Here is a 25,550-nt window from a genome sequence, read left to right as displayed (position 1 = left end):
CCGTTGCCGAGGGGAGGCCCCTCCCCCGCAGCGCGGTGGCGGCGGCGCCGCCGACCTGGGAGCGAAGCAGCCGGGCCGCCGGGACCGACGGTGGGGGACGAACGGCGCCCGCTCCCGCGAGGCCGGGTGACGGCGGGGGACGGGGAGGGCCGGGCGCGGCGCGGGGTGGGGGGGCGGCGGCGCTGTTTATCGCCCCGTCACTCCCCCCTCCGCCCGCTACTGTCATGGCGACGGGGGAGGGGCCATCACGTGAGCGGGGAGGGGGCGGGCGAGGGAGCTGGCTCGCACCACGTGACTGCTGGGGACGCGCCGTGGCGGCCCGTTCCCCTGTCACGTGAGGCGGGCTCCCTCCCCCGCCCTCGCGGCGCCCCGCGGCTCGTTCCGGTCACGTGCCCGGCCCCTGCCCGCCCCATGGCCCCGGCGGCGGCGGGCTGACCCCCGTAGCGCCCGCTCCCGCCCCGGGCCCCTCCCGCCGGCAGCAGCCAGCACGCGGGCCCGGAGCCGGTCCCCGCCACCGCCCGCACGGTAAGGAGCCGCCGGCGCGGGGGATGGGGAGGTGGCGGCGCCGGGCGCTCTGCATGTGTGTGCTGAGGGGCAGCAGGGCCCGATCCGCCGCCGGGCCCCGGCGGTTCCGTCCCCGGGTACGGCGGGGCAGCGCCTGCCGTGAGTGCTGCGGCGGGCCCGGCGCCTCGGCGGGGAGCGCTGCGGTGGTGCCGCGGCGGCCTTTGGCCTCCCGTTCTCCCTCTGCTCGCTGCCAGCGCTCGCGGCCGGCTGACGGCGGTGGCTGGAGGGGCCGGGGCTGCTGTGAGGGAAGGGACGGAGAGGCGCCGGTCTGCGTCCCCGGGAGGGGGGCAGCGGGACGATGGCAGCGCCGCGCCGGGGGGCCTGGGCTGCACCCGAGCGCCGGGTCGCGGGTGAGGGCGGCAGACAAAGAGGTGCCCTCGCACCGCCCGCCCGGGCTGCCAACACCTCCTGCCGGGGACGCTGGAAGCCGCGCCGACCCCCACCACGGCCCGCACGGGTTGAGCTCGGGCCCGTTTCACCGCAGACAGACGTGCCACGTGAAGCATAGGTGACGGGAATCGCGGCGGGAGCCCGAGCTGACCATTCAGCTGGGCTCAGGGGCACAGACAGTGGATTCCTTCAGCTGCTGCTGTGCTTGCAGGTGTCCAGGGCAGATGGCACTTGTCACCACTCCCCATTCTGCTGAGCTGTATTCGTCTGACAGCTCTGCTGCTGCCTCCCCGGGGCTTTCTGCCAGCTCCCAGCCCCACCCAGAGGCCCCTGGGCTCTGCGGCCGAACCGTGGGGTCCGACTGTATGCCCCTGACACTGCGGTTCAGCCTGGCCATTGGCGTAGATATTCTGCTGTCCCCTGCAGGGAGTGGAAACCAAGCAGCAAGGCCTTTGTGAAATCTGTCAGAGCTCACCTGCCAGCCCTTGCCTAGCCTGACCAAGTCAGGAATATTAACCTGTAAAGGTTTTATTTGTTTCTGCTTAGAACTCGATGAAACCACATGGAAAGAGACTGGACTGAAACACTGGTAATGGAGAGCGTTCAGAACAGGTGTTGAAAGGAACAGAGAGGTTTTAAAAGTGGTTAGGAAGAATCACTGCGTTAGAGGAAGGATAGCTGTTGGAATTTGATGGTATTTCCAGAAGCTGCATTCACTCCCACAGAGCTAGAAGAGGAGAGGTTATAAGTGAATAAGCAAACAGGAGCTTTTGTTTTGTTTAATGCCAACAATGAAGCTTCTCGATAGACCTAGTCAGTTGTAAACCACAGTTGAAATTAACATCCTTGAGACTTGATGACAAGTCATACCCCATGGGTTAGGGCTAACGATTGATCCAAGTGCTTTTCAGAACTATTAATCACCACTTCAAAAGCTCTGCTGCTGGAGAATTTAAAGTAAATTGTGTCTGACCTTCCAATTCTGGAAGATACTTAAACCAGAGAGAGATCTGTCATACAAAATTTGCAGCTGAACAGCTTTAATGCTGCTTCTTTTAGCAGCAGATTAGAATCATCACTTAGAGCTGTAAAATAACAGAATTTCTCCACATGCATGTTGCAGTTCTTGCCCCTTTGAGTAGCAGTGTCATCATCCTGGAAACTTCAGTTGTTAAATATAGAGGTTATGAGATTTGGGCGGGTGTGAATAGATCATTGATGGCTCTAGCCCTTCTGCATAGTAAGCCTTAAGTGTCCAAAAAGAAAAGCAAATGACTGGTGTACTGTGTGTGCTTAGGGGGGACATAGGCTTCCTCTCTGCAGTCGGCAGGAGACCATCCTCATGCTTTTCTAGCAGCTAGGCGAGATTTCTATTTTAGAATTTTTCCTGTAGTTCTTGTAAAAAGAAGCCATCTTGGTTTTATTAGTGAAAGATGCCAACTTTCCCAAATCCTGATTATTAATATATTTTGTATTATTCTTTTGGATGTACTATTCAAAAGGCAGCTTGGGGTTTTCTCCATTTTGGGTGATGCTTACTGTGCTTGTAGGGTGTATCATTCTACTGCCACTGCAAATGACTGCATGGGGAGGGAAGCACAGCAATGGCATAAATAAGAACAGCAGCGAACTAGCATGTTCACCCTCCCAGAACGTAGAATGAGACACTTGTGTGATAACTGTGCATTCACAGATTGCACACTGCAGGGTACTGTGCTAGAAATGCTGTGTTTGTAAAGAAGTTGCTAGATGCTGGTAGTTTTCTTCTGTAGTTGAAAGACTGGTTGTAGGTGGGTGAAATAGCATGGTGGAAAAGCAAAGCGACTTGAATTAGAATGAGCCTGACTATGGAAACGCTTTCTTTTTTCTTTCTGTTCAGTACAGGTTTAATTCCTTTGCATTCTGTGGCTGTGTCTTTACTGTATTAGATAATCATGACCTTAAATGACTGTAAAGTAACAAAGGGAGAAAAAAGTCAAAAATCCTTAGGCTTGCATATGTTGAGATTTCTAGGCCGTTAGTCTGTGGCCAGCTGCCTTTTTCCAGTAAGGATCAGGTACTGATGAGAGACCATAGACCTGCAACAGGAAACTCCGCATAAAATGGATGTGTGAATAGCTCTGAAAGAGAATAATGCTGCTGGGGAGACTGTAATGGATTATGCTAGGAAACGGTCCTGAAATCCTGCCATGCAGTTTTCTTTGAGAGGAATACCAGCAGGGCTGCTCTGAATGTGGCACAGCATGTTCCAGTGACTGCTGCAGGGGTGCTCATGTGAAGCCCCACGTTCAGCTCAGCATTGCTGAAGGCTTTGGCAAAGCTTTGGATGCCTGAAACGATGAAGGAGCAAAGCTTAAGTGCAAAGCCCTTTTGCCATTAAGTCTTTCCACTTAGTATGTCACTTAACTCATTTTGGAGATGAGCTTGTAAGACCTTAGTGGAAGAAAATGCCATGCTGCTGTCCGGATTGTCAGAGTAAAATATCCTATGGTGGTTTTTTAAAGGGGGAAAAAAAAAAAAAGTATGTGAATTTAAATGCTTGGAATTATTATTTTGTGATAACTACTAGTAGTGTGATAGCTGATGCAGGTTGCTGTTTGAAGTTTAATGCAGGCCCCCGCAAATATTATGAGTGCCCTAAAACATGTGAAACATGCATATCAATATGTGAAAATACTATTTTACATACCAATAGAAAAGTTTATGATGCACAAAATGCAACAATTGGACAGACTAAAAATTTACAGCAAACATACCGAAGATGCAGTTTTTGATAGGTGCACGACAGTATGTCAATAGAATCCAGTCATTCTTGCAGTGTCCTTAATCTGTTGAGAAATTTAAGGCTGTAGGGTGAACCTGTAGAGAGGAATGATGGTGACTGCTGGGGAGGGGAATGCAACAAGTATCAAAAGGCTTGTTGATGTGAAACTGGTGACAAAATTACCATTGTTTTGAAGTAGGTATAACACTAGTCCCTTGGCCTTTGGGGGAGAGGGGTAGGAAACTGGCCACCTGGAATCAAGTGTACAGAACGTTGGGCAAAAACCACCACAATAAGAACAGAAGTGTGACTGTGCCACCTTATCTTTAGCACAGAGAACTGAAAATCCATTATTTTTCACATACTTTGTATCCTTCCCTTTTCTGAAATGACTTAACATCTGCCATTCATGCTGAAGGAGGGAATCGCTGCCAAATGCCAGAGAAGATTTGGAATTTGTGTTCTTGCTTAGCTTCAGTATTCTTCTGAACTTGAAAAATCAGTAAATTAATATTAAACCAGGAAGATTTGATTATCTGTGTAAGATTTGCAGGTCTTTTATTGGGTCACAAGCAGTATCAGCAATACAATCAGATGAATTATTTAGATAGCTGGCAGTATTTTGTTTAAATTAGTTTGCTGATTGCACTGACAGAAGGGAGCATGTCTATTTGGAATGTTTCAGAAATGAACTAGGCATTAACAAGTAAATTTGGGTTGTAATACTATGATATAGATAGGAATAGTGAAAGAGTTACACCAAAAATAATTATACTAATCAGCTTTAACTGTATGTTTTTAATAGCTCCTCATAGCCACAATGGCAACATCATCTGAAGAAGTGTTACTGATTGTAAAGAAGGTACGTCAGAAGAAGCAGGATGGAGCTCTCTACCTTATGGCTGAAAGGATAGCATGGGCACCTGAAGGCAAAGACCGATTCACGGTCAGCCATATGTATGCAGATATAAAATGTAAGTGAACACTTCTCCTATTCTAGCTTCAGTAAGCAGTGTTTCAATAAGCATTTAAATACAACCCAAAGCTTATTTGCCATAAAACACTGGTAGGTAAGTGAGGAAGGTTGCAAGGGTCTGGAGCTTTGACAAGGTTATTCTGTGTAGCAGCAGAGATCAGGACCATGGTGAAGTATCACCAGTTTGTTAAGGATACTATAGTCTTCAAATGTTTAAGTTATACTGCACTTACTATTAACTTTTGATAAACTTCTGTAATAAATTGAACAGAAAAATAATCAACACCATATGCTTGTGGAGGGAAGGGTGGGAGGAGGGTTGAGGAAGAGTATAGGATTTTCAGGGTCTAACACAGGAACTATCTGGCATGTGATCTGTTAAACTATGTATCTAAAGCTGTTTCAATTTTCATATAAAATGAACCTCGTTATTTTATTTTCATCCAACAGACCAGTTTCAGAAGTGCTAGCTTCTGGAGTTTGTCCTAACCGGTAGTGTTCTAAATAAGCGTTTGCTGTTGCAATGGCAGAGTACTTGCAAGTCAAAACTGAACAGTAAATGTCTATAGCATGCTGCCTTTCTGGCTCCAATTAGTGCTCATATTCTATGTGCTGTAACACCAAAGAAGGAACAAATGAATGTTGTATGTGTCACTTGGTAAAGATTTAGTGATTATTGCTGTTTAAAGTCACACACAAGTACATACCTGATCAAAAGTGTGGGTGATGAATTAGAGCTAATGTGCTGTTTTCTTAAATACAAGTGGTGATAAGGAGTTTAAAAGCTTTGTTCACCTATAATAATTAACTTTGTGAAAGTTTTATTTAGCCATTTACTTACACTTAAGAAGCTTATATTTTAAATATTTACATGTACAGGCATTGAAGTCTTTTTAACTTAGATGAAGGATGTTCTTTTTTGTCATCTAAACTTAAAAAAAGAAGGAGGGGGGATATTTGTAATAGAGGTGATGACAGTAGTGATATCTGGTTCCTGTCTCCCACTTGCACTGGAGAAAGAGGTAAGATTCAAAGTTAGCTTAGTGGCATTTGCAGTGCTACACTGAAATCAGCGTAGTGTAACAGTCCATAAAAGCAGCTGCTCTAACCTCCACTCCCTCTGGTTACAAGAAGGGAAGCAGAAGTCAGGTTTTTCTTGAGAGTCATGAGAGCATAATAGTACCTTGGAGGCACTGGTGATCAACTTTGGGAGTACTAGCGGCTAAATGTGCTTACGACACCACTTGAAACCAGCATACCTTTGCTGTCACAGACATGCTGTTACCCCACCCTGCATCTGCTTTCCTGCCTCTTCTTCTGTGGGAACTGATCCAGCTGGAATAACAAAAGGGATCCACTTTTCAATGGATCAGTTCCTCGATTCAGCTTGCTGCACAAATGCAAACACTAGTGCAAGAAAGGCAGCAGCTGAAGTGGAGAGGGGGAATGAGGTTGTTGCCTTTCAGCATCAGTCTGGGTTGGTACGAGGTTAAAGTGTCCAGGTGATGACAATCTAATTTGCAGCACTTTTGTAATGGAGGGTGTGGGGAATGTGAAGATGAATCAGGGCTCCTGAGCAGTAGCTGAAGGTTACTGAGCAATAGACTGCTGGTGTCTGTGTCTTGTCTTTTAGAGAGAAGGTGCAGCATTCAAACTAATTTAAGGGGAAGACTGTATGTTCCACTTCCATGGCTGGAATTCACACATGGGATAACAGTATTTAATTGGATGATGAAGATAACTGCTTATAAGCGAATACTCTAGGGAAGAGAGAGTTTCTTGTATAAGCTTACTGTCTGTTGCTAATTAATACTCTCTGTGTAATCTAGGCCAGAAAATCAGTCCAGAAGGTAAAGCTAAAATTCAGCTTCAGCTAGTATTGCATGCAGGGGACACAACCAACTTTCACTTCTCCAACGAAAGCACAGCAGTGAAGGAGCGAGATGCAGTAAAGGATCTTCTTCAACAACTGTTGCCCAAATTCAAAAGGAAAGCTAATAAAGAACTTGAGGAGAAGAACAGGTAAAGGGAAAGGAACCTTAAAGTTTTTTTGGTTTGGTTTTTAATTGTTACTTAACTATAGTGTGTTTCTGCTAGGAGTGGTTATTGCAACATCGTTAGTGATGCTGCATTTGTTTCTCTAGTAAAAAAATCTCTCCACTTTCAATTTAGAGGCTGTTCCTTTAGGCTTATGTAACTGTAACATGTTGAGACTATACTTGTGTTCTTAGTGACATGTTCTTGAGGTGTAAATGCAGCCAGCCTGGCTACCACCCAGTCTTCATTACCCGTGGCTATGAGATGAAGCACCCAACTGGCAGTCTGTCTCCTTAGTCTTCTGAAACATATTCATATCAGAAAAGCTGCTTGAAAGATTATTTTCTTTTCAGAATTTCTCACCTTCCTGTTTTGTGATTATTTTTTTTTTTCTTTTTCTCCCTGCATAACCCCTTTCCTGCCCCAGATCTTTATTCCTGGTGTTTTATATACTTCACTAAAATGCTAGGTATTTTCATGCCTCTCACTTGAGATGCAGTGGTTTGTTATTTGGCATACAGGATGTTTATTCAAAAAAATGTTTTGAAAAGACATTCAGGACCTAAGACCTTTTCCCAGAAGGGCTTTTAAGATATGCTTCTGTTCCTTTAAAACATTTGTGTTAAACCAGTCCTTGGGGCCATCTCCCCAGATGAGTTTCACTTCATTCTAGCATCTGCTGTGAATCCTGTATCTGCTAGCTTCCATTTCCAAAGATTGTTCTAACTTTGAACTTAGGTAAGTTAAGGTTAGATTTTTTTCAAAACATTGCAGCATTGCCTCATTGGGCAGATCAGATCTTTACAAGGAGATTTCCCAGCAGAAGGGCAGGAACCCTTGTGCTGGAGCTCTGACACATCCAGGATTAACTGGTTCCAGTACTGCAGCAACCACTGGGATCTACAGCAGTGCAGACTGCTTTGGCACCATTACTGTACTAGTTTATTTGTGCTATGTGCTTTATTTCTACCAATATTAATATTCAATACATGGGCAGTCTTAGCTCTGAATCTTTGTATCCTTAAAGGGAGATTTAGAGTATTATGCCACGCAACATTGAAAGATTTTCTAGTCATAGAAAAGCCAGAATCTCTGCACATACTTAGTCATAGTATATTCTTTTGGCATTTAGAAGTCCAAGTCTAGTGATGGGGCTTCATTAGCTTAATTTGCAACAGACGAGGCAAAAAAGTTTCAACCTCTTCTGGAAGGATATGACCTCTAGAGTCCCTGCAGTGCTTCCTCCATTTATTGATATGTGACGGTCAGGTGTATAGAAAATTCTAATGTTAACAAAATAATTAAAATAGCAGACTGCCTGCTGGTGCACTAATTTGTAAGAAATGCCACTAAACCATATTTGTACCAACAAGAAAAACTGGAAGAAACCTTGGTGGTTAAAACATAATAGAGATGTCTATCCTACCACAAAGTTTTCACTTCCACCTCATCCTGCTTCATCCCCAGAGCAGCTACAGACATTTATTCAGTCCAGGCTGCCGTTTATTCATGTTCTTCCTTAGACCACATACTATGTATTAATAAGATTCCTATTTTTTTTAATTTGCAAATGCAAGACCCTGAGGTTCATGGTAAAGATGGTTGAGGTTATTATGAACATGCATAAACATGAAAATAGCCTACTGTGTTTCAAATTAGGTATACAACTGTATGAAAAGCTGCTTAAACATGAATTAACTGAAGTTTCAGGTGCATACATTCTTTGCGTTTTAGATAGTAAGGATGATACTTGATATTTGGATGATAACATCTGTAAACATTCTTCCCTGGTGGAAGTAGTGACACTGAATGGTTTCTGGAGCACTTGGGCTGCATGTGATAAGTGATGAAGATCCTGCTGTCACCAACAGAAAAATAAATGAACAAACAACCCTGGGTAGTGTGTGTTTTAAGGTATCTTATCCCAGACGTATTTTGTAATCTGTACTCTTGCACTAGAATAGAGACCTTTAACTACTGAATTTTAGGATGCTAAACAAGAATTGGATAGTGCTGAAATCTCCTTTTTTCCTCCCGTAAGACCTTTGTTATGGAAATTCAAGAAAATTCGTTGTGCTTTTACAGTTCAGGAGACTCTAGTCCTGACCATACAAAGACAGAAGAACACTACAGAACATTTTAGGACAAGATGTTAATCTCACATTAACTTTTTCCTAGCCATTACTGTTTTCTAGCATTTAATGCTATTCCTTAAACATTTTTTAGTCCTTTAAGTATTTTGAGACAAATATAGCTATTAAAGTTGTTTACACAATTCTGTTAAGACATGCACAGTATTTGGAAAGAAAAGTTGGTTTCTGTTCCCTTGGTGAACTCATGTTAGTTATGGAAATCTTCGTGATTTATTCTGCAACGTTTCAATTCTTTTCAATACGTTCTTTTACCAGAATGCTGCAAGAAGATCCTGTTTTGTTTCAGCTCTATAAAGACCTTGTTGTGAGTCAAGTAATCAGTGCTGAAGAATTCTGGGCCAACCGTTTAAGCCTGAATGCAGGGGATAATTCTGCAGCACCAAGTAAGCAGGATGTGGGCATCTCTGCAGCATTTCTGGTACGTTGAACCTCTAACGTAAAGGATTTTAGAGCCAACAAATTGGGGAAAGTGAGAGTTCTGCTCATGTACTTTATTCCCATATACTTTAATGTTCTTTCCTGGTACCTCAAATTAACATCTCTCCATATGCTAGTTAGACTGTTGAAAGTATGAAAGAAAAAAAAAAGGTTTTATGCAAATATGCAACCTCAAAATTTGAACTTCAAATTAACAAGAGGCAGATTTTTTTATACCACAGCTGTGCCTTCCGTAAAACAGGAATAGATTGCAGTGCACTAACTCATAAGTTAAAGAGAGGATCTGTTGCAGGATTGACACGGATAACTGAAGCTGCAAAGACTTTAAACACAAAAGGTTTGGTTCTCTTCCCTTACCAATTTTTTTTAAATGAGTACGTGCTTTCAGCTACTTGAAGAACAGCTTGTATATCTGAAAGCTCATTTTATCTCTCTTTCCCCAACTTTCAGTTATGTTACCTATTTGTAGAAACCATGCTTCAGTAATCTTAATGCAGCCTGAAAGTAACCTGGATACAATCTTTAGGTTCCTCCCGTAGAGATATGTTTCTGCTTCTGCAACAAATTCACACCGAGGATGACTCTCTAGCTGGAACGCCATTTTTACCCTTGTAATGACTCTGCACAAATCAAGGGTTTGGGAGGGAAAGAGGAGGTGGGGGAGCTGTTTTATGACTTAGCTGCTGTACAAACACATGGGTTTTTTCCCCTTAGAAATACGTGAATCGGTTACCAAGTTAACTTCATTGCTCTGGTTTCTTGTCTTCCATTATTCATACACCTTAACATCAATAATAAAAAACAAACAAAACCCACCAAACACCCAAACTTTCAAACTTGAAGCTTTCTTAAAATAACTGGTTATGTTTGTGAAGAAGAAAACTTCAGATATTTGTGTGTCCTAGTTCAAGTTAAAATAACTATCTGGCCCTGCTCAGAATGAGTGTTTCTCTAGGAAGAATGAGGTACAAAAGGTAGGATTTAGGCAGACAGGAAATGGAAGAAAAGGCAGCAGCATATGCAATCGTGTACTTTTTCCTGTTACTGAGAACTGGACTGAGCACTTTGTTGTTCTAGAGCTTCCTAAAGATATCACAGAGATCTAACTTACAAGTTCTTACTAAGGCTTACCCTCGATGTTTAAATTCAATATTATTTATCAATTATAGAGAGATACTTTTAGTGCATAAGGAAATAAGGTGTAACAGCCATAAATCTCTTTTGTCTCTTCATTATCATCACTGATTATTCACTATCTGAATTGTTAAATGAACAACAAAATATTAGACATATACAGTATATATGCCTGGTTTTACTTTGAAACAAGGATATACTAAACTAAGCATAACTTCTTTTGGCTGATGGAGTGGTCATTGCATTTCATCTTCTAAAGCTTATGGTCTACTTGTCGTATCCTCCCTTAAGTGACAAGTATAATAATGCATGTTCTTTAATTTCTCATTCTAAAAATACCTATTTATGATCAAATATGCCATGGATATGTGGAGGAAGAAGATTATTTTATCTACAGCAGAATTGGATTGCAAGATGCCGGGTTTTTTTCCTTCTGCAGTTCCAGAAGGCATTTAGGCATGACTCTTTTTCCTCCCTGTGTTCTTTTTCTTAGGCTGATGTACGGCCTCAAACAGATGGCTGCAATGGTCTGAGGTACAATTTGACTTCAGATATCATTGAATCCATATTTCGAACCTATCCTGCAGGTAAGAATAGTGCTTTACATACAAATACATTCATTTAGTTTTTACTGTCTTATTGTGGGAAGACTAGAATGTTAGTATGAGCCTGGAAGTATAAAGGACCATCTCTTCAGTCTTTTGAATGATTTTCCTTGCCTCATTTGAAGAGGGATAGGAAGAAGCATGTGTTAAAACATGCTTTTGAAATGAAAACTTGGGTTTTGTTGAATGAAAACATTTTAACTTGTTACACTGGCTTTATTTTTTTTAATTGTGAATAGATATTTGGCTCCCATGATAGTCTCCTGTTCAGCATTTCAGTTAATTTTTGTTTTTCATTAAATCACTTTTGGGAGGAAAATAATCTGATTTCCATCATTTGCCTGCACTATGTTAAAGACTGACACTGGTTCATTTGGCCCTAGGTTGAAAGACCGGATCTATCCTGAGGATAACTAGAACTCTGGCAAATTAGACTTCTTACGTGCATGCAACTCAAATTAGAGTATTCAGACTACTATAAAGTGCATTTCTTTTCAGAGCATTAGCGAGTCTTACAGGGCATCAAAGAGTACCTGTTTGCTCAAGCTTAACTACTGCATTCCCTTATGTTTGGTTGGCCTGAATGAAGGCAGCATTAGACAGAAAGCAAGGAAGTTTTAACATAAAATAGCCTATTAAGATTTGCAGAACAATTTGTAATCATTACGATTTTTGTTCACAGTAAAAATGAAATATGCAGAAAATGTTCCACATAACATGACCGAGCGGGAATTCTGGACGCGATTTTTTCAATCTCATTATTTCCATCGGGACAGGCTCAATACAGGCTCAAAAGACCTCTTTGCGGAATGTGCCAAACTGGATGAAAAAGGTAAACTTTTTGACTTTGTTTCTCTAGTAGGCTGCTACAGTCTTAGCTATAATATATCACAGAGCATAACAATCCAGAAGTACATCTAGTAAACCCACCAAAGCTGAAATCAAAAGTTTTCTTATGTCCATTTATTGGGCATCCTGTTTGTTGAACCGTAAAGTAAAAGCTGGAAACTGTCATTGAAGGTTAGCTATTGCTTTACTATTGTTAGCACGTTTGATAGCTGCATCTCTTGAAACAAATTAGCCTTTGGAAAGCGCTAGCACTTAGAAATATTCCTGATTACAACTCATACAACACTAAATCTGTGATAAATTCCATAAAATACTACCGTGCTAGATTGATTATGCTCTGCCATCAGTTACTGTGGAATAGTTTTGTTTACTTAAGGCTTCATTTTGTGTTGTGTACACAATTTGCAACAGGTATAGCTTTTGTCATCGATCAGTTCTTAGCAATAGACAAATATGGGTCCTGTTTAAGATTTTCCAGAGGAGTTGTCATCTTGGTTCTCTGACAGCTTTTTAAATGCGAAATCTTAACGTATTTTCTGACTTAAATTTTTATTGAACTTTTGAGGTAGGTTTGTGATGATACAAAAATGCAGAGAGTTGAGATCACAGCACGATTCCTTAATATGTATTCTGACTAATGAAAGCATTCTCTTACGAATTCATAAAACTTCACAAGTAAAAGCTATCACCAGATATAAGTTACCATTCTACCCAAGTCAGGGCAGCAAATCAGTGCTGAAATGAGAAGAAACACACAATTAAGGCTTCCTAGTTCCCACTAATACAACTAATATAACTGCATCTCCAATTCTTTTTTTCTTTTTTACCAAGGAGTATTCAGTGATGCATACAAGTTGATGAAAACTGCACTAATTAGTAGGATGATGTTTTACAATAGTTTTCCAAGTTTGTCACTTATTTTAAATGGAACTTCAAAAAGGGTTGAAAGTTTTAGTCACCGTGATACTTGGACATCTGCAGAACCTTTGTCTTCTCCTTTTAAAGGTTAAATGTAATCAAATAGTCCCACAATTATTCATATTTGTTGAGATATAGTTTTGCATGTTTTTTTCTTTGTTTCATACAGGGTTAAAAGCCATGGTGTCTCAAGGAGTAAAAAATCCTCTGATAGATTTAACAGCTTTGGAAGATAAAACATTAGATGAAGTAAGTCATTGGGAAAAAATAAACAACACAGCACCCATTAGTTTAATTTAAGAAGAGAGTGGGTTCTTCTGTTAAAATAATTACAAATGATAATTCTAAACCACATCACTTACTGGGCTGCTGCAGTGGCTGGGTGGTCAGCATTTATACTGTTGTACATGTGTAAAGAAATGGAGGCTGTGCCTATGGACCTGTATGCCTCTGATGTCTGCCTTAGTGTGCTGGGTATAGAAGCAAGACTGCCATTTTTTAAATAATTATTTCACTTGGGTGGCTTTTTAGTCTAAGGTGGACTCTGGTTTCTTCTTACCTTTTAGAAGCTGTGGCAATGTATAGAAGCGTAGCACAAAACAGGAAAAAAGTCTATGCATTTGTTCTCACTTTGAATGATGCTGTTTGTTTGATACAGCTTAATTTTAGGGACACTTCATACCGTTTTCTTTGTTTAGCATAAATACTGTGTTTTGCTAAAAATATTACTAATTTGAACTATTGCCTGCCTCCAAGTACAAACAAAAACAGTTGTTACAAATGGTGTACCGTGATATGAAATAAGGTAAAGATGCACTTTTCTGCAGTTGATTTAACTTAAACTTTTGAGTTGTAATTAATAGTGATGCTGCATTTCTGAGGTGGTGGTTGTTTTGGTGGTGGGTTTTTTCTTGGGCATGGGACAGGGAGTATAAGAGTTGTACAAGCTGACAGCCTAGTTGAGGATAGGTATGTTTGTGGTGCTCTGCAAACTGCCCTGGTTTGCTTTGGAAGCTGGTTCATAGCAAGTGTGAAACTGGGCATGGGGTAGAGTGAGATGCAATCAGCCACCTGGTAACTGAGGAACACTGCCAGCATTAAGGCTTCATTTCTGTTGAATTCCTAGTGGTATCACATCCTCCTGACAGGTGTCATTTAGCCTGTGGGCTGCTAGTGTCCCACAAGATGTTAAAAAGAGGTCAGTAAAACAATTGCTAGCTTTTACTTGCTGTCAATGACTGCTTCGTACAGGTGATCCTTAAATTTTTTTAAGCTACTTATAATAGATCACATTCTTATAAAAACATCTGTTTAAGAATATTTTTTCTTCTCTCAGATACCTGTAAACTGCTAAGTGTTAGCAGAATAAAATAGTCTGGAGATTTTTCAAAGTGCATAAGGTGGTAGTGGAGCAAGGTAGGAAAATGCTGCTTCAGTAATGATGCAGGATCACTCAGTAAAGCTGGCACACAGGCTTCCTGACTCAGTGGAAAACAGAGAATTGTCCTTCTGGTGTGGGGGCAGGAAGCAGCTAATGTTGTTTTCTTTGTAGGGCTATGGTGTTGCTTCTGTGGCCTCTACATCGAATGCCTCAAAATCTGCTAGAGAAAGTAGCAATGCTGCCATTATAAAACGCTTTAACCATCATAGTGCCATGGTCCTCGCAGCTGGCCTCAGGAAACAGTAAGTTTCAATGTTATGTAAAAGCTTTTTTGTAATAAATTTTAAGGACTTTCCAAAACAAAAACACATTTTAAATTACTCAGCCAACCTTTCAATTTTTATGAATGAAGTATTTTGTTCAAGAAATAAAAATACTTTTAGGTTCTGTTTTACTTTATAAAAGTTCTTCAGAGCTGTCTGAGATGACAAACGCTATTTTTAGCTGAGTTATCATACTAAACACACTAAAAAAGGAAAGGATGTTTCAGTCTTAGTCCTCCATCCCTGGTGAAGGCTGCAGAAGCAGGATTGATTCCATGTGCTGTGTGGAGGGGAGGTCTGGTGCAGGGAGCTCCTGTCACCTGCCTTCCAGCAGCAGGGCTGCTGGGCTCGCTGCAGTGGGGTGCAGGGACACAGGGAAGTGAGGAAGCAAAAGAATAGTGTGGCACGGGTGGATCGGATGAAAGATTCCTCAGGGCAGTACCCTGTCCCTGACCAAAGAACTTTTATTAGCTAGTTATGTATATTTACAATGAACTTCACAAATGAAACTTCTTAGAAGAGGGATGAAATGCGTTTGATGTGAATTCTGCTTCACAATTGGTTTATAGACAACCACCAAAAGATTACTACTCTACCCAAATCCTACAGACCCTCACCTGTGAGAGACCTTAATTAAGTACTTTGTTCTGTATAGCCATGCTCCCTCATGTTGTTCTTTTGTCTTGCACAAATTGAACAGTGGATATTAAACAAACTCTTCTGGGTAATGTGTGTTTTGGTTTCTTAGTTCAGAAAGAGACAAAACAATAGCTCTCATTCTCAAACAGTGCAATGTTTGGGCTTCCATAGTTCTGCTGATACCTGGTTGGCCTAAATGTGTTTGCAAAGGGTTTTTAATTTAGTCATGATTTTGCTGTGTCCTGCTTGCATTATTGGCATGCTACTATTTCTGAAGAGAGGGAGCAGAACCCTTCCCTGCTGTTGAATTTTGCCCTTGACAAACAGGCTTATTTGAGGAGTTGGTTCCTTCTATCCAGATGAACTTCTAGAAATAAAGATATAAAGAGGGAAAAAAAATTGATAGTATGTGAACGTGCATATAAAATTTTGAAACAGATATATTTACTTTGTCTCTAGCTTGTATCTTAAATTTCCTGTGAAGTGAATTCTTCTTAATGCTGTTTCTCTATTTTAAGAGAAGCACAAAATGACCATTACAGTGAGACCAGCAGTACGGATGGAAACTCCAGGGATTCAGATTTCTTTCAGCCACCAATGAAAAAGGTATAAAGTTAGTCGATGGAGTTCTAATTTAATGGAACTGGAAGCTGTCTCTTAGAAGACTGCTGAAGGTTCTTTACTTGTTTTATGACACGTCTAAATTGATCCTTATTTAGCTTTGAAATATGCAGAATAAGAACCTGAGGACCTGTTAGAAGCTTTGTACCACTGTTCATATACAGAAGTAAATTAAATCTTGAAGTATGGCTGTGTTTATCTCCTTATCCAGAAATCTGTTTTTTTCCATTCAGTGCAGTTCTGGTCTTGCCCTGTGTGTGTCTCGTTTACTTTTTTTCCAAATGCTTGAAAACTCCTAGAGAACTTCCATCTGAAAGGGATATTGGTGTTCAAGCACCAATATTAACCTATCAAGTGTATTGTTTGTAGAGGGGATGATTAAACCTGGCACATGTCAGCCTTCATCTTCAGGTCAGAAGCTGAAGTGAGGTTAAAGTGAAAGCATGGTGACACCTGGTGCGCTGAATAAAATACAGGGCAGCAGCCTGTTTTGGTCTAACCATAGCAGCTCACAAGTAGAAGAGAGTACTGTAATTGCTACAAAACTGAGTTGAAAACTCTTACTAGAGTTGACAACCTAAATAGAAAATGCCAAGGGGACTCAAACCCTGCATATTTTTTGAGAAAAGGCTGCAGGATACACGTGTTGTTAAATGTTGAGGTAGTCAACATCATTGACTTTTCCTAAAAGCTGCGGTTTTAACTGAGGGGCAAATGATATACCAGGACTAGAATAAATGTGACAAAAAGAATGTAAGAGTGGCATGAGAGTAGGAGACTTCAAAAGTAGTTTTCCTATTGTACAAAGCCTGATATCACTGTGCTGTTACCTGTCACCACTGATGCTCTAGCTCTACTGTCACCAAATAGCTTGGGTATTTATTATGGTTTTAGTCTTACACTCTTGTACACCAGCCATTGAATCACTACTATTTCTGCTAATCTGGAAACAGACATAAATAGAGAGAACAAAGAATGATTTATGGCTAGCAGACCACTTTTTGGAAGTTGCAGGGACTGAAAGTTTCAGCCAGAATCTGCAGAAAAAGCAGTAGTGCCAAGACTTCCAAATGTTACACTTTAAACAATATTAGACACTGCTCCCTCTGGAGGGGGTAGACATATCAGCCAGCCCACACTTTTATTTCTTTAATGTTTTGGTAACCCTTCTGCTCAAACTCAGTGAACTGTAAGAACTAGATGCATCAAATTGTGACCTCATTAGTAATGTGTGATTATTTGGGTTATTTTAGGTGAAACTGCAGGAGGCCATTGAGTATGAAGATTTAGCAAAGAATAATAGCATTAAAACAATTGCACTAAACTTAAAGAAGTCTGATAGGTAAGTTAACAAAATATGCACAGCTATTTCAGCATAATCAATCTGGCAGGTCTCTCATTACAGCCTGCACAGAATCTACAGATCTAGTCTCTACTGTGCCCTCAAGTGTGTTTAGGCTAAATTTAGAAATCTGATATGAACTGCTACATAAACCAACTGCCAGGTAATTCCCACTTAAATTTGTATTTTGATTTCATCTCTGTTTTCTGCAATTTAAGTCTCCATAAGCCAACTTGGAGGGTTTTAACAGGTAATTTCTGTGAAAAATCTAACAGACCTGTATTCAAAGTCCAGCGCCTTGTTGCAGCTTACAGTGGAAAAATATATGTGTTATATGTGAAAAATATATATGATTCCAGGGAAAAGCCTCTCCCAGGCAAAACAAGTGGAGTTGTGATAGTTTGGACTGCTCACAGGTCTACTATTTTTATGGTAGTAGTCCTCTTGTTTTCTAGACTTTGGAGTTCGAGAACTATAGATATAATTTCAGAAAAGGAATGATACCACAGGAGAGAGAGCAGTTCCACCTGTGCACCTAACTTCATCTAGGTTTCAATCAAAAGTGGTGGGAATTCCTCCATTCTAACAATATTCCCAGAACTAAGTGGCACAAAGAAGTTTTAATTAGCAAAATGATGCTCGCAGATTCAACAGTAGAAGCTCTTACCTTATTTTGCTGCCATAGTATCCCTAACCCAACCGCCTTCCATGTGGTAATATATTTTACTTTGTCAATAAATAAGATTTAGATAGTAGTATCAACAGTTGCAAAGCATCTAAAATTGGAAGCATTTGAAGAACTGTCCACTGAGCTTGGCCTCTGCTTTACCAGCACTCCTGTTAATACACTTCTCTCTCTCCTTTTCTCACCTCACAGGTATTATCATGGTCCAACTCCAATTCAATCACAGCAATATGCAACCAGTCAGGATATAATTAATTCTTTTCATAGTATTAGGCAAGAAATGGAAGCATATGTACCCAAACTAACTCAGGTATGGAAGAATAGTAAAAAAAATTCCCTTCTTGATGTAGCATCTTGCTTTCTATATGATTTTGTGTCTCATGTCTATTGGAATTTTAATTTTTCATGGTAAACTTCATGATCTCCAATAGTTTTACATTATTCAATTTATTTTACAATTTTAGGCAATACTTTTCAGCAATTGTGTTTAAAATCTAAACAATAGGAAACTGAGACACTGCTGATATTTAGAGTTATATTCTACTGTTACGGTGTTTTCAGAAAATGGTAACAGTATAAAGTAGTAAAGCAGAACAGTCACGCAATATGAAGCATAGGCAAATGTTATTGATCCCACACTATGCAATGTAGGAATGTAATGGTCTTAGGAGGTCATAGTAAGCAGGTTTGTAACTGACTGGGTCTTTTGCTCCTAAATGCACTTAGGTAGGATGTAGAGCTCACCACAGGTTGCACAGAAGCTCTGTTCTGGCAACTGGAGGGCAGCATAGCCACACAGCCCATCTCCCCAGCCAGTGTCTGAACTTCCTCTGTTGGTAAACCTAGATTGGGCCCCAAGTAAAGCAGTCATAACTGTGAATGCATCACATTTCTATATAGTAATTCTGTCTCATTTCAAAGTAACTGCACAGCCAGTTTGTGTACTAAGTAAAGATGTATTTGTCTGTAATTAACTGGACAGCTTTCACTGAAAACATACACTATAGCACTTAAAGGCACTGTGTCCCATTCTAGAGAAGAGCAGACTCTTCATCAGAACTTCCATTTTTATCTGCTCAACTGTATCCTTGCCATTGGAGTTCAAACACAACTTATTTTATAACTAATTTGCTGGAAAAAGTGATCTGAAGTATTTGTTCTCGTTCTCTCTCTCTCTTTAGGTTCTTTCAAGTGGTGATGCTGCTAGCACTATTGCAGTCCTGTCACCTGGAGGAGCACTTATGCAGGGTGGAACACAGCAAGCCATAAACCGTAAGGATTTAGGATGTGTAATACTTTAATCATATCTCATTGCATTACACAGCAGTACCTGGCTTGCCATTTCATCTCCCTCTTAGAATACTTTACAGTGATAAAAGAAATTATGGAAGCATGTAGCTGGACTAATACTGGGTTACAGCAACAAAAGAAAATCAACAACCCAGCCACACCATGAGGGTGGTACTGGCTACACCAGGGCTGAGGCAAGTGAATGAGAAAAAATTGTACAGAGCAAGGTGACGAAGGATGCACTTGATACTAAGTCGTCTTACAGATAATGGGTTTTGCTTGTTCAGCATTTCTCTGATTTTTTTTTTTTTTTTTTTCTGGACTTTTGAAAATAAAGGCATACTCCGGAAAAGCTCTAAGGAGACAAGGTCTAGATAACTGTCTGGAACTAGGTTTTTTGCAGCCTGCATGTAGGATCCACAGCTGCTGTGAAAAAGGACAACTTTTCTGTAGACTGCAAGGGAAAACATACACCACCTCCTCCTCACGTCTCCATTCAGTCACCCCTTTCCCTGTTGTCACATTCCTGCCAGTTTGACTTCCATTCTCTTTAGTCTCACAGCAGATGAATCCCTGTTCTCCTAAGGAAGAGTTTATAGGAGTCTTCCAGTTTAACTTGCATTACTTGGTCTGAAAAGCAGCTGAACTAGTTCAGGCAGCTGAAAAAGCAAATATGAGTTCTTTATGGTACTGAAAGAAAAGGGGTCAGCAAACAGTAGTGAGGTTTTCTTACCCATCCCCGTTGCCATACTGGGTGCTATACTCCACTTCTTTGAGCCTGACCACCACTTTTTAAAAACAAAAAACAGCCGCATCCTAGAGTTTCCTATTCACTATTCAGTTCCCTATGCTCCTGTCATCCTCAGTGACTGCTTGTCTTTGGTTTTTATGATCATGGTTCCTTCCCTGTTCTTGAACCCTGTCACCCTTTCTTCTTCAAGAGTATCTGGGATTCAGTTCATTGTTCCTGCCAGGCTTTTTCACCTCCCCCATGCAGTGACCATATTTTCATTGCCACTGTAAGAGAGAGGGAAAAGCTTGCTGTATCCACCATGCAGTGTTTAGCACTGTGCTGTGGAGAGAAGTTGCTGGTCCCAGAAGCAGTACTGCCACACTGTTAGAGCAGTACAGATACACTGCTTCTAATCCTGGATTAAGTTTGGTGTCCATCCTTTGCCTGGTGTAGATCTCCCTATGTAATATACAAGCTTCCAAGTATGTAGCCATTAATAGTGGCTGACCTGATCTAATACTGCTGATGGTCATAATTAGTTGTTCGGCACCTCAGTGTTCCCTCTCAGCCACCTTTCTGTGATTCCAGTAGAAATGTATATTGCTGAACTCCTTCATGAACCTTACAGTCTCATTTTTCATATGATGGTTTTGAGTGATGTGACAAAATCATTTTCCTGTTGCAGAGATGGTGCCAAATGATGTTCAGTCTGAACTAAAACACTTGTACGTGGCAGTCGGGGAACTGCTACGACACTTCTGGTCCTGCTTTCCTGTTAACACGCCATTCCTAGAAGAAAAGGTAAGGCAGAGCTTCCTAGTGTGGTGTTGGTTGTGGTGTGGTTATGGTGTGTCCAAATCATGGTTTAGAATGACTGACATCAACTCAAAGTATAGAACTAATACACATGCTTTAAATCAGTGCAGCACTTACTCGCCCCTAGAACTGAAGGTCACAAAGCAATGTAGAACATTAGTCTTTTCAGCAATTCTGCTGTTGGTGAAAATTATCCTTGTTGCTGCATGCCTCTCACCCTCCCTCCCGAGCAGGTGCTGTAAGCTAGCGTCAGACAGACTGGTCAGCTCTACTCCAGCTGCAGGTTTCTCATTGCCAGTTTAAAACCCACAAACAAAAGCACCACCATCACCAACTCTTAGATGTAATCTCCACAGTGACAGTTACAAGAAAGTTTTCCTTATTCTTCTGTCCATTGCAAAAATGGCTCAGTCATAGCTTCAAAATACACACTGCTTTGTAGAACAAAGTTGCCTTCAAGAACAGATGTCTGTCTACAACCAGGTGCATGACTGTAACTACATTTTGTTGCTATTCTTTTTTTTTGACCTCACATTTATCACAAAGATCAAAAATTACATTCAGCTATTTTGGATGTCCTGCTCCAAAATGTGGCCTGAAGATCCATGCCACAGTCTTTGCTTTAAACGAACAAAAAAAGGGTTTGTGGATATCTGTAGTATTTACTGACAAAGTAATAACAGTCACAGCATCACACTGTGCTTTCAGTCATATTGCACTTGCCTCAAAAATAAATATGCACTCAAGCATTGTTAGAGACTGATATTTTAATAACTTTTCTTCCTCAAACTATGCATACCTAAAGTAGCCTCCAGAATTAGATAGAAGGTGTTTTGTAGGAAATGTATTTGTTAAAGGAAATGAAACTTTTGTGCAAAGGATTACAATGTTGGTTTCTGTCTCTTTCTCAGGTTGTGAAAATGAGGAGCAACTTGGAAAGATTTCAGGTTACAAAGCTCTGCCCATTCCAAGAAAAGATTCGGAGACAGTATTTAAGCACAAATGTAAGGGGAAAATATTCTTTAATTATGTGGGTGCATATTAATAATTTGAATTGTAATTGTCAGATTATGGTAGCTTTGTTACTTCTTGTCCTAGGGTGTTTTAAGTTTTTTTAGCTAGGAAATGGGCAGAGGGAAATTGGGCAGACAGTTAAGTATGTTTTCTCTCCTTGTGTAATTTGCTGAGTAGTACCAGAAACTGCCAAGACCTATAATTTGAAATTACCCAAGTGAGATAACAGAGAGGGGAATTCTTTTTTCATTTTTCACTTCCACCATAAAGTAGGACTTCAACTTCAAAACTCTCTCCCACCATGTCAGACTTGGAAGTGGGCACAGACTAAATACTGGAGCAGACAGCACAACCAAGTATCATTTCCCTATGACCCTCTTAGCTTAGTAGCTCTCTGAGCTACTCCCTCTACAGACACTTTGCAATAGAGCCTCAAGGTCCTTTCTCTCTTTATCTGGCACACCTCTGATTTTAGTGAGATTACTTACAGTGAATGAAAGGAAGAATACAACTGAGTATCTGATCAAAGGGAGGGGAAGGAATCTGTTTTCCAGTAGCTGGGACATTTTTTTTTTCCCTCTTGATGTTTCAGTTGGTAAGTCATATAGAAGAGATGCTGCAGACGGCCTACAATAAGTTCCACACGTGGCAGTCCCGGCGTATGCTGAAGAAGACGTGAAAATGCATGCTGTACAGGTTTGAGAGCAAAATCTGCAATAGGTATAGGAGTTCAACCTAGCATATGTGCAGATCTTATAGTTGTTGCAGGAAGACCTGTGAGCTGTGGACTTCTGGAAACAATGCTAACTGAACTTGCACATTTTTGAAAAACAACTGAGATAAAACTTGAAAACTAGGGAGAAAAACAAGGAAGAACCAAAACAGAAGAGCTGAGGTGCAAAAATATTTAAAGGACACTGTTTACTGCAGTTACTCAGGAACTGCTTTTGAGTTGCATAAAGAGCTGCTTTCAGAAATAAAAAATTTAAAGAGGGTGTATTAATTAAATCTGGTTTTCTGTCTAATTTTTTTTTTTTAAGAAGTGTATGGCACAGGGTAGAACTCAAAAGTTTTTCTTCACTGGATTCTGACATTTCATTGAATTCTGTTTGTACTTTCTGCAACAGTTTAACAATGATGTTTTAAAATACAGCTGAGACTGGTTTTGCTTCAAACATCTGGGAGAGTGCAGCTGTCAGAAGACAAGCTTCTGCCATGTGTTTCCCCACCAATTGGGAGCAAGAGACATTGCACTGAAAGCTGTTTGTGGTCTGGGGTCCTTAAAGGCACATGGGGGCAAACCTTTGCCTCAAGTCTTGGATTTTTATGCAGAATTTTTTCAGCCATCAGTTTTGCATGTTTTCCTTTGAGTGCAAGTGTGTGCTACTGCATTTCTTTTTTCTTATGGTGGCATTTGTTCTGAGGAGAGAATGCATTTTTTAAAAATGAAGTTAAATAAAGTTTCTTACAAAATAAGTCATTTATTTTCAATTCTTAGACATTTTTTTCTTCTCCTAAATCTGTTTTCCTTCACTCTTCCCTTTTGACTGTTACACTATTTTTGGCGAATTGATAATCATTACAAAGAGAAAAATGTGTTATTTACCCAATGTCCATAGGTATTGGGAATCTGTGCCATACTTTATTCCAAATAGAATCAGTTCACAGTTTCAGACCAACTTGTCTTGTATTAAATGTGACTTAAATGCAAAGCAAACCTGTTTTCTATAATATATGCAGTTAATGACATCCTTGTATTTTGTTGTCATCTTAACTGTACCACAGCCCAGTATGGGCTACTGAACTTTTTTACTTCTGACTAAACGTGACTGTTAGAGTATAAGATACATTTACTACAAAGACAAATCAGTGACAATATGTATTCGAAGCAAGCACAGCAGTGTTCAGTACGACAGAAGAAATTCCCATCAGCCTGCATGATGGCTTAAGACTAGATTTTGCCACCACTGGTATGATGCTAGAACATGCTAGTGTGATGTTGGGTGGAGAATTCTGGCAAATTCCTACAGAAGAAGAGATGTATTTGTATAGCCCAGTCTCCGCTTGTTCTGTGCTGCTGCTCCATTTATGCAAGAGGGGGTCTATCTTTAACTGATGTGTGGAAGTCAGCAGCTTCTTTTTACCCAGTGTTTTGCAATTTTTGTATTATGCTAATATTTTGGTAAAAGCTGAGTTTCAGTTACACGTCACTGTCTGCACCAAAATTCTGTGTGGAAATGTATGCGTATTGTTAAGCCTAGTTTCCCTGTCTGCTTTTGCAGATAGATGCATGATACCTGCTCCGTGATGTTCATGTGGTTCTGCTACGAGAAGTGACTGGGCTCAACAAGAGAGACGCCCATTATTTTTGACAGGGTGAAAATATTACTAGGAATAAATAGATGATTGGCGGGATGAGGTGCACATCTTGTCAAGAGTTAACCTCTCGTGATAAATAAACTGTTTCTCTAAAATTTAGGCTTAGGGTATGGCTTTATCAAGCCTTATCTTGTAGGTGCAGATAGCTCCCAGAAAGAAAGGGTAGTTTCCCCACTCCAAAGCATTTGATCCAGCAATTCCGCAGCCAAATTTCAACTATTCAGTGAAATCTGTAACACCTTTCATCATATCAGAGGGCTAGGTTCAAGAAAATACATCTGATTTATATTCTAACCGTGCCTGAAGCTATGAACAACACATTTGAGTATTAGACTGCACTGAGACTTCATTTAAAAAAAAAACAGGAAAGTTTTTAATATGGAACTAATTCACCTTCAATTTGAATCAGTATTTGGTGTTCCTGGAAAGACCGGGCAAAATGGTTAGCATGGCAGAAAAGTTTCAGTGCATCACAAGAGCATTTACAGTTCCAAGGACTGTTGTTTATAGTCATTATGGGGGATGGTGTTGCAATAGCTTTAAGTTATTATAGCGATATCAGGCTATCAAAATGTACCTTAATTAACAGAAATGGGGGGGAAGAGGACTATGATACTAAATCCAACAGTTTTGCCTAGAGACTGTACAGGCAAGGCTGCTATGCACTTCATATTGCTTTTTCAGGTATCGTGGCAATAAGGCACAGGCCCCTCCTCAAGTAAGGGAGGTAAACTAAATATTCTTTCTTCTACATTGTGTTCCCTTTTTCTGTAGCATGGTCCAAAACCCAGATTCATTCCTTAAGTTTTGAAACTGAATCATCATGCATTATATTACTATTGGAATCTTTATACTGACTTGTATTTTTAATGAGAATTCATAAAACTTGTATCATTGGCATTGATCTAAGATTTGTAGAATAAACCCTACTGAATTCTGAAGTCAAGTCTTCTCTAATGCTTAGGCTGTGTTTTCTGATGCTCAATTAAATCCCAAACAGGCTCCATTCAGGTCTGAATTGAGAGAGCTGCGTATAGCACTAGCTCAGCTGTCTCTTCACGCTGGTAGAACAGGGCAGGAGCAAAAGGGTTACAATACAGTTACTATCAAATTATTTCATTTTGGGGGGTTGAGACCTTTTTCTGCCACACAGGGAATCTACACCATTAACTAGTGCTGCTGTTCCTGATCATACAAAAGCCAGTTGAGTTCTCCAGGGATTAGTACTCTGCTGGTTCCATGCATTGATCCAGCAGCTCTTGGTTCAAGAGAGCTGCACAGGTTCTCTGTTGCTCCAAGGTTTGCTAGTAATGCAGAAAGGATGACGTAAAGAAGATACTAACACAGGTCTGGCTAAACTTATTCATAGCCTGTGAATTTCAGCAGGTGAAAATACTTCAATGCACCACAAAACAGGCTGGGCTATTTCTCTCAATATCTCTACCCCAGTCAGTGTCAGGAAGTGACACTTTTCCACCTTTCCTACAAGCAGTTTCTTG

At 40.7% G+C, this 25,550-nt stretch overlaps 1 protein-coding gene across 4 annotated transcripts; it reads left to right on the top strand.

The window, feature by feature from the left end:
- The first annotated feature begins 72 nt into the window (after positions 1-72).
- Positions 73-24,992, top strand: GTF2H1 (general transcription factor IIH subunit 1). Of its 4 annotated transcripts, none has more exons than XM_065065238.1 (15): positions 73-90; positions 4,524-4,692; positions 6,524-6,716; positions 9,140-9,302; positions 10,950-11,043; positions 11,744-11,893; positions 12,998-13,077; positions 14,381-14,511; positions 15,690-15,777; positions 17,046-17,134; positions 18,012-18,129; positions 19,001-19,091; positions 20,528-20,643; positions 21,570-21,662; positions 22,265-24,992. In XM_065065238.1, the coding sequence occupies exons 2-15, from the start codon at positions 4,539-4,541 to the stop codon at positions 22,349-22,351; spliced, it is 1,647 nt and encodes a 548-aa protein (XP_064921310.1). In that variant the 5' UTR covers positions 73-90; positions 4,524-4,538; the 3' UTR covers positions 22,352-24,992. The 4 variants fall into 4 exon arrangements, with proteins under 4 accessions (XP_064921310.1, XP_064921309.1, XP_064921312.1 ...); XM_065065237.1 differs by lacking the exon at positions 73-90 and adding an exon at positions 386-525; XM_065065240.1 differs by lacking the exon at positions 73-90 and adding an exon at positions 1,526-1,543.
- Positions 24,993-25,550: the final 558 nt, after the last annotated feature.

Source organism: Columba livia, chromosome 5 (assembly GCF_036013475.1).
Source record: "Columba livia isolate bColLiv1 breed racing homer chromosome 5, bColLiv1.pat.W.v2, whole genome shotgun sequence".
Lineage (NCBI taxonomy): Eukaryota > Metazoa > Chordata > Aves > Columbiformes > Columbidae > Columba > Columba livia.
Note: the sequence above shows the minus strand (reverse complement) of the source record. Positions and strands in the feature narration are given on the sequence as shown.

Bases quoted from the DNA above. Each gene is read 5' to 3' on its own strand.
- GTF2H1 (XM_065065238.1), top strand. From the start codon at position 4,539: ATGGCAACATCATCTGAAGAAGTGTTACTGATTGTAAAGAAGGTACGT. The intron at 6,717-9,139 runs GTAAAGGGAAAG...TTCTTTTACCAG, and splicing joins GAACTTGAGGAGAAGAACAG to AATGCTGCAAGAAGATCCTG. The intron at 11,044-11,743 runs GTAAGAATAGTG...TTTTGTTCACAG, and splicing joins ATTTCGAACCTATCCTGCAG to TAAAAATGAAATATGCAGAA.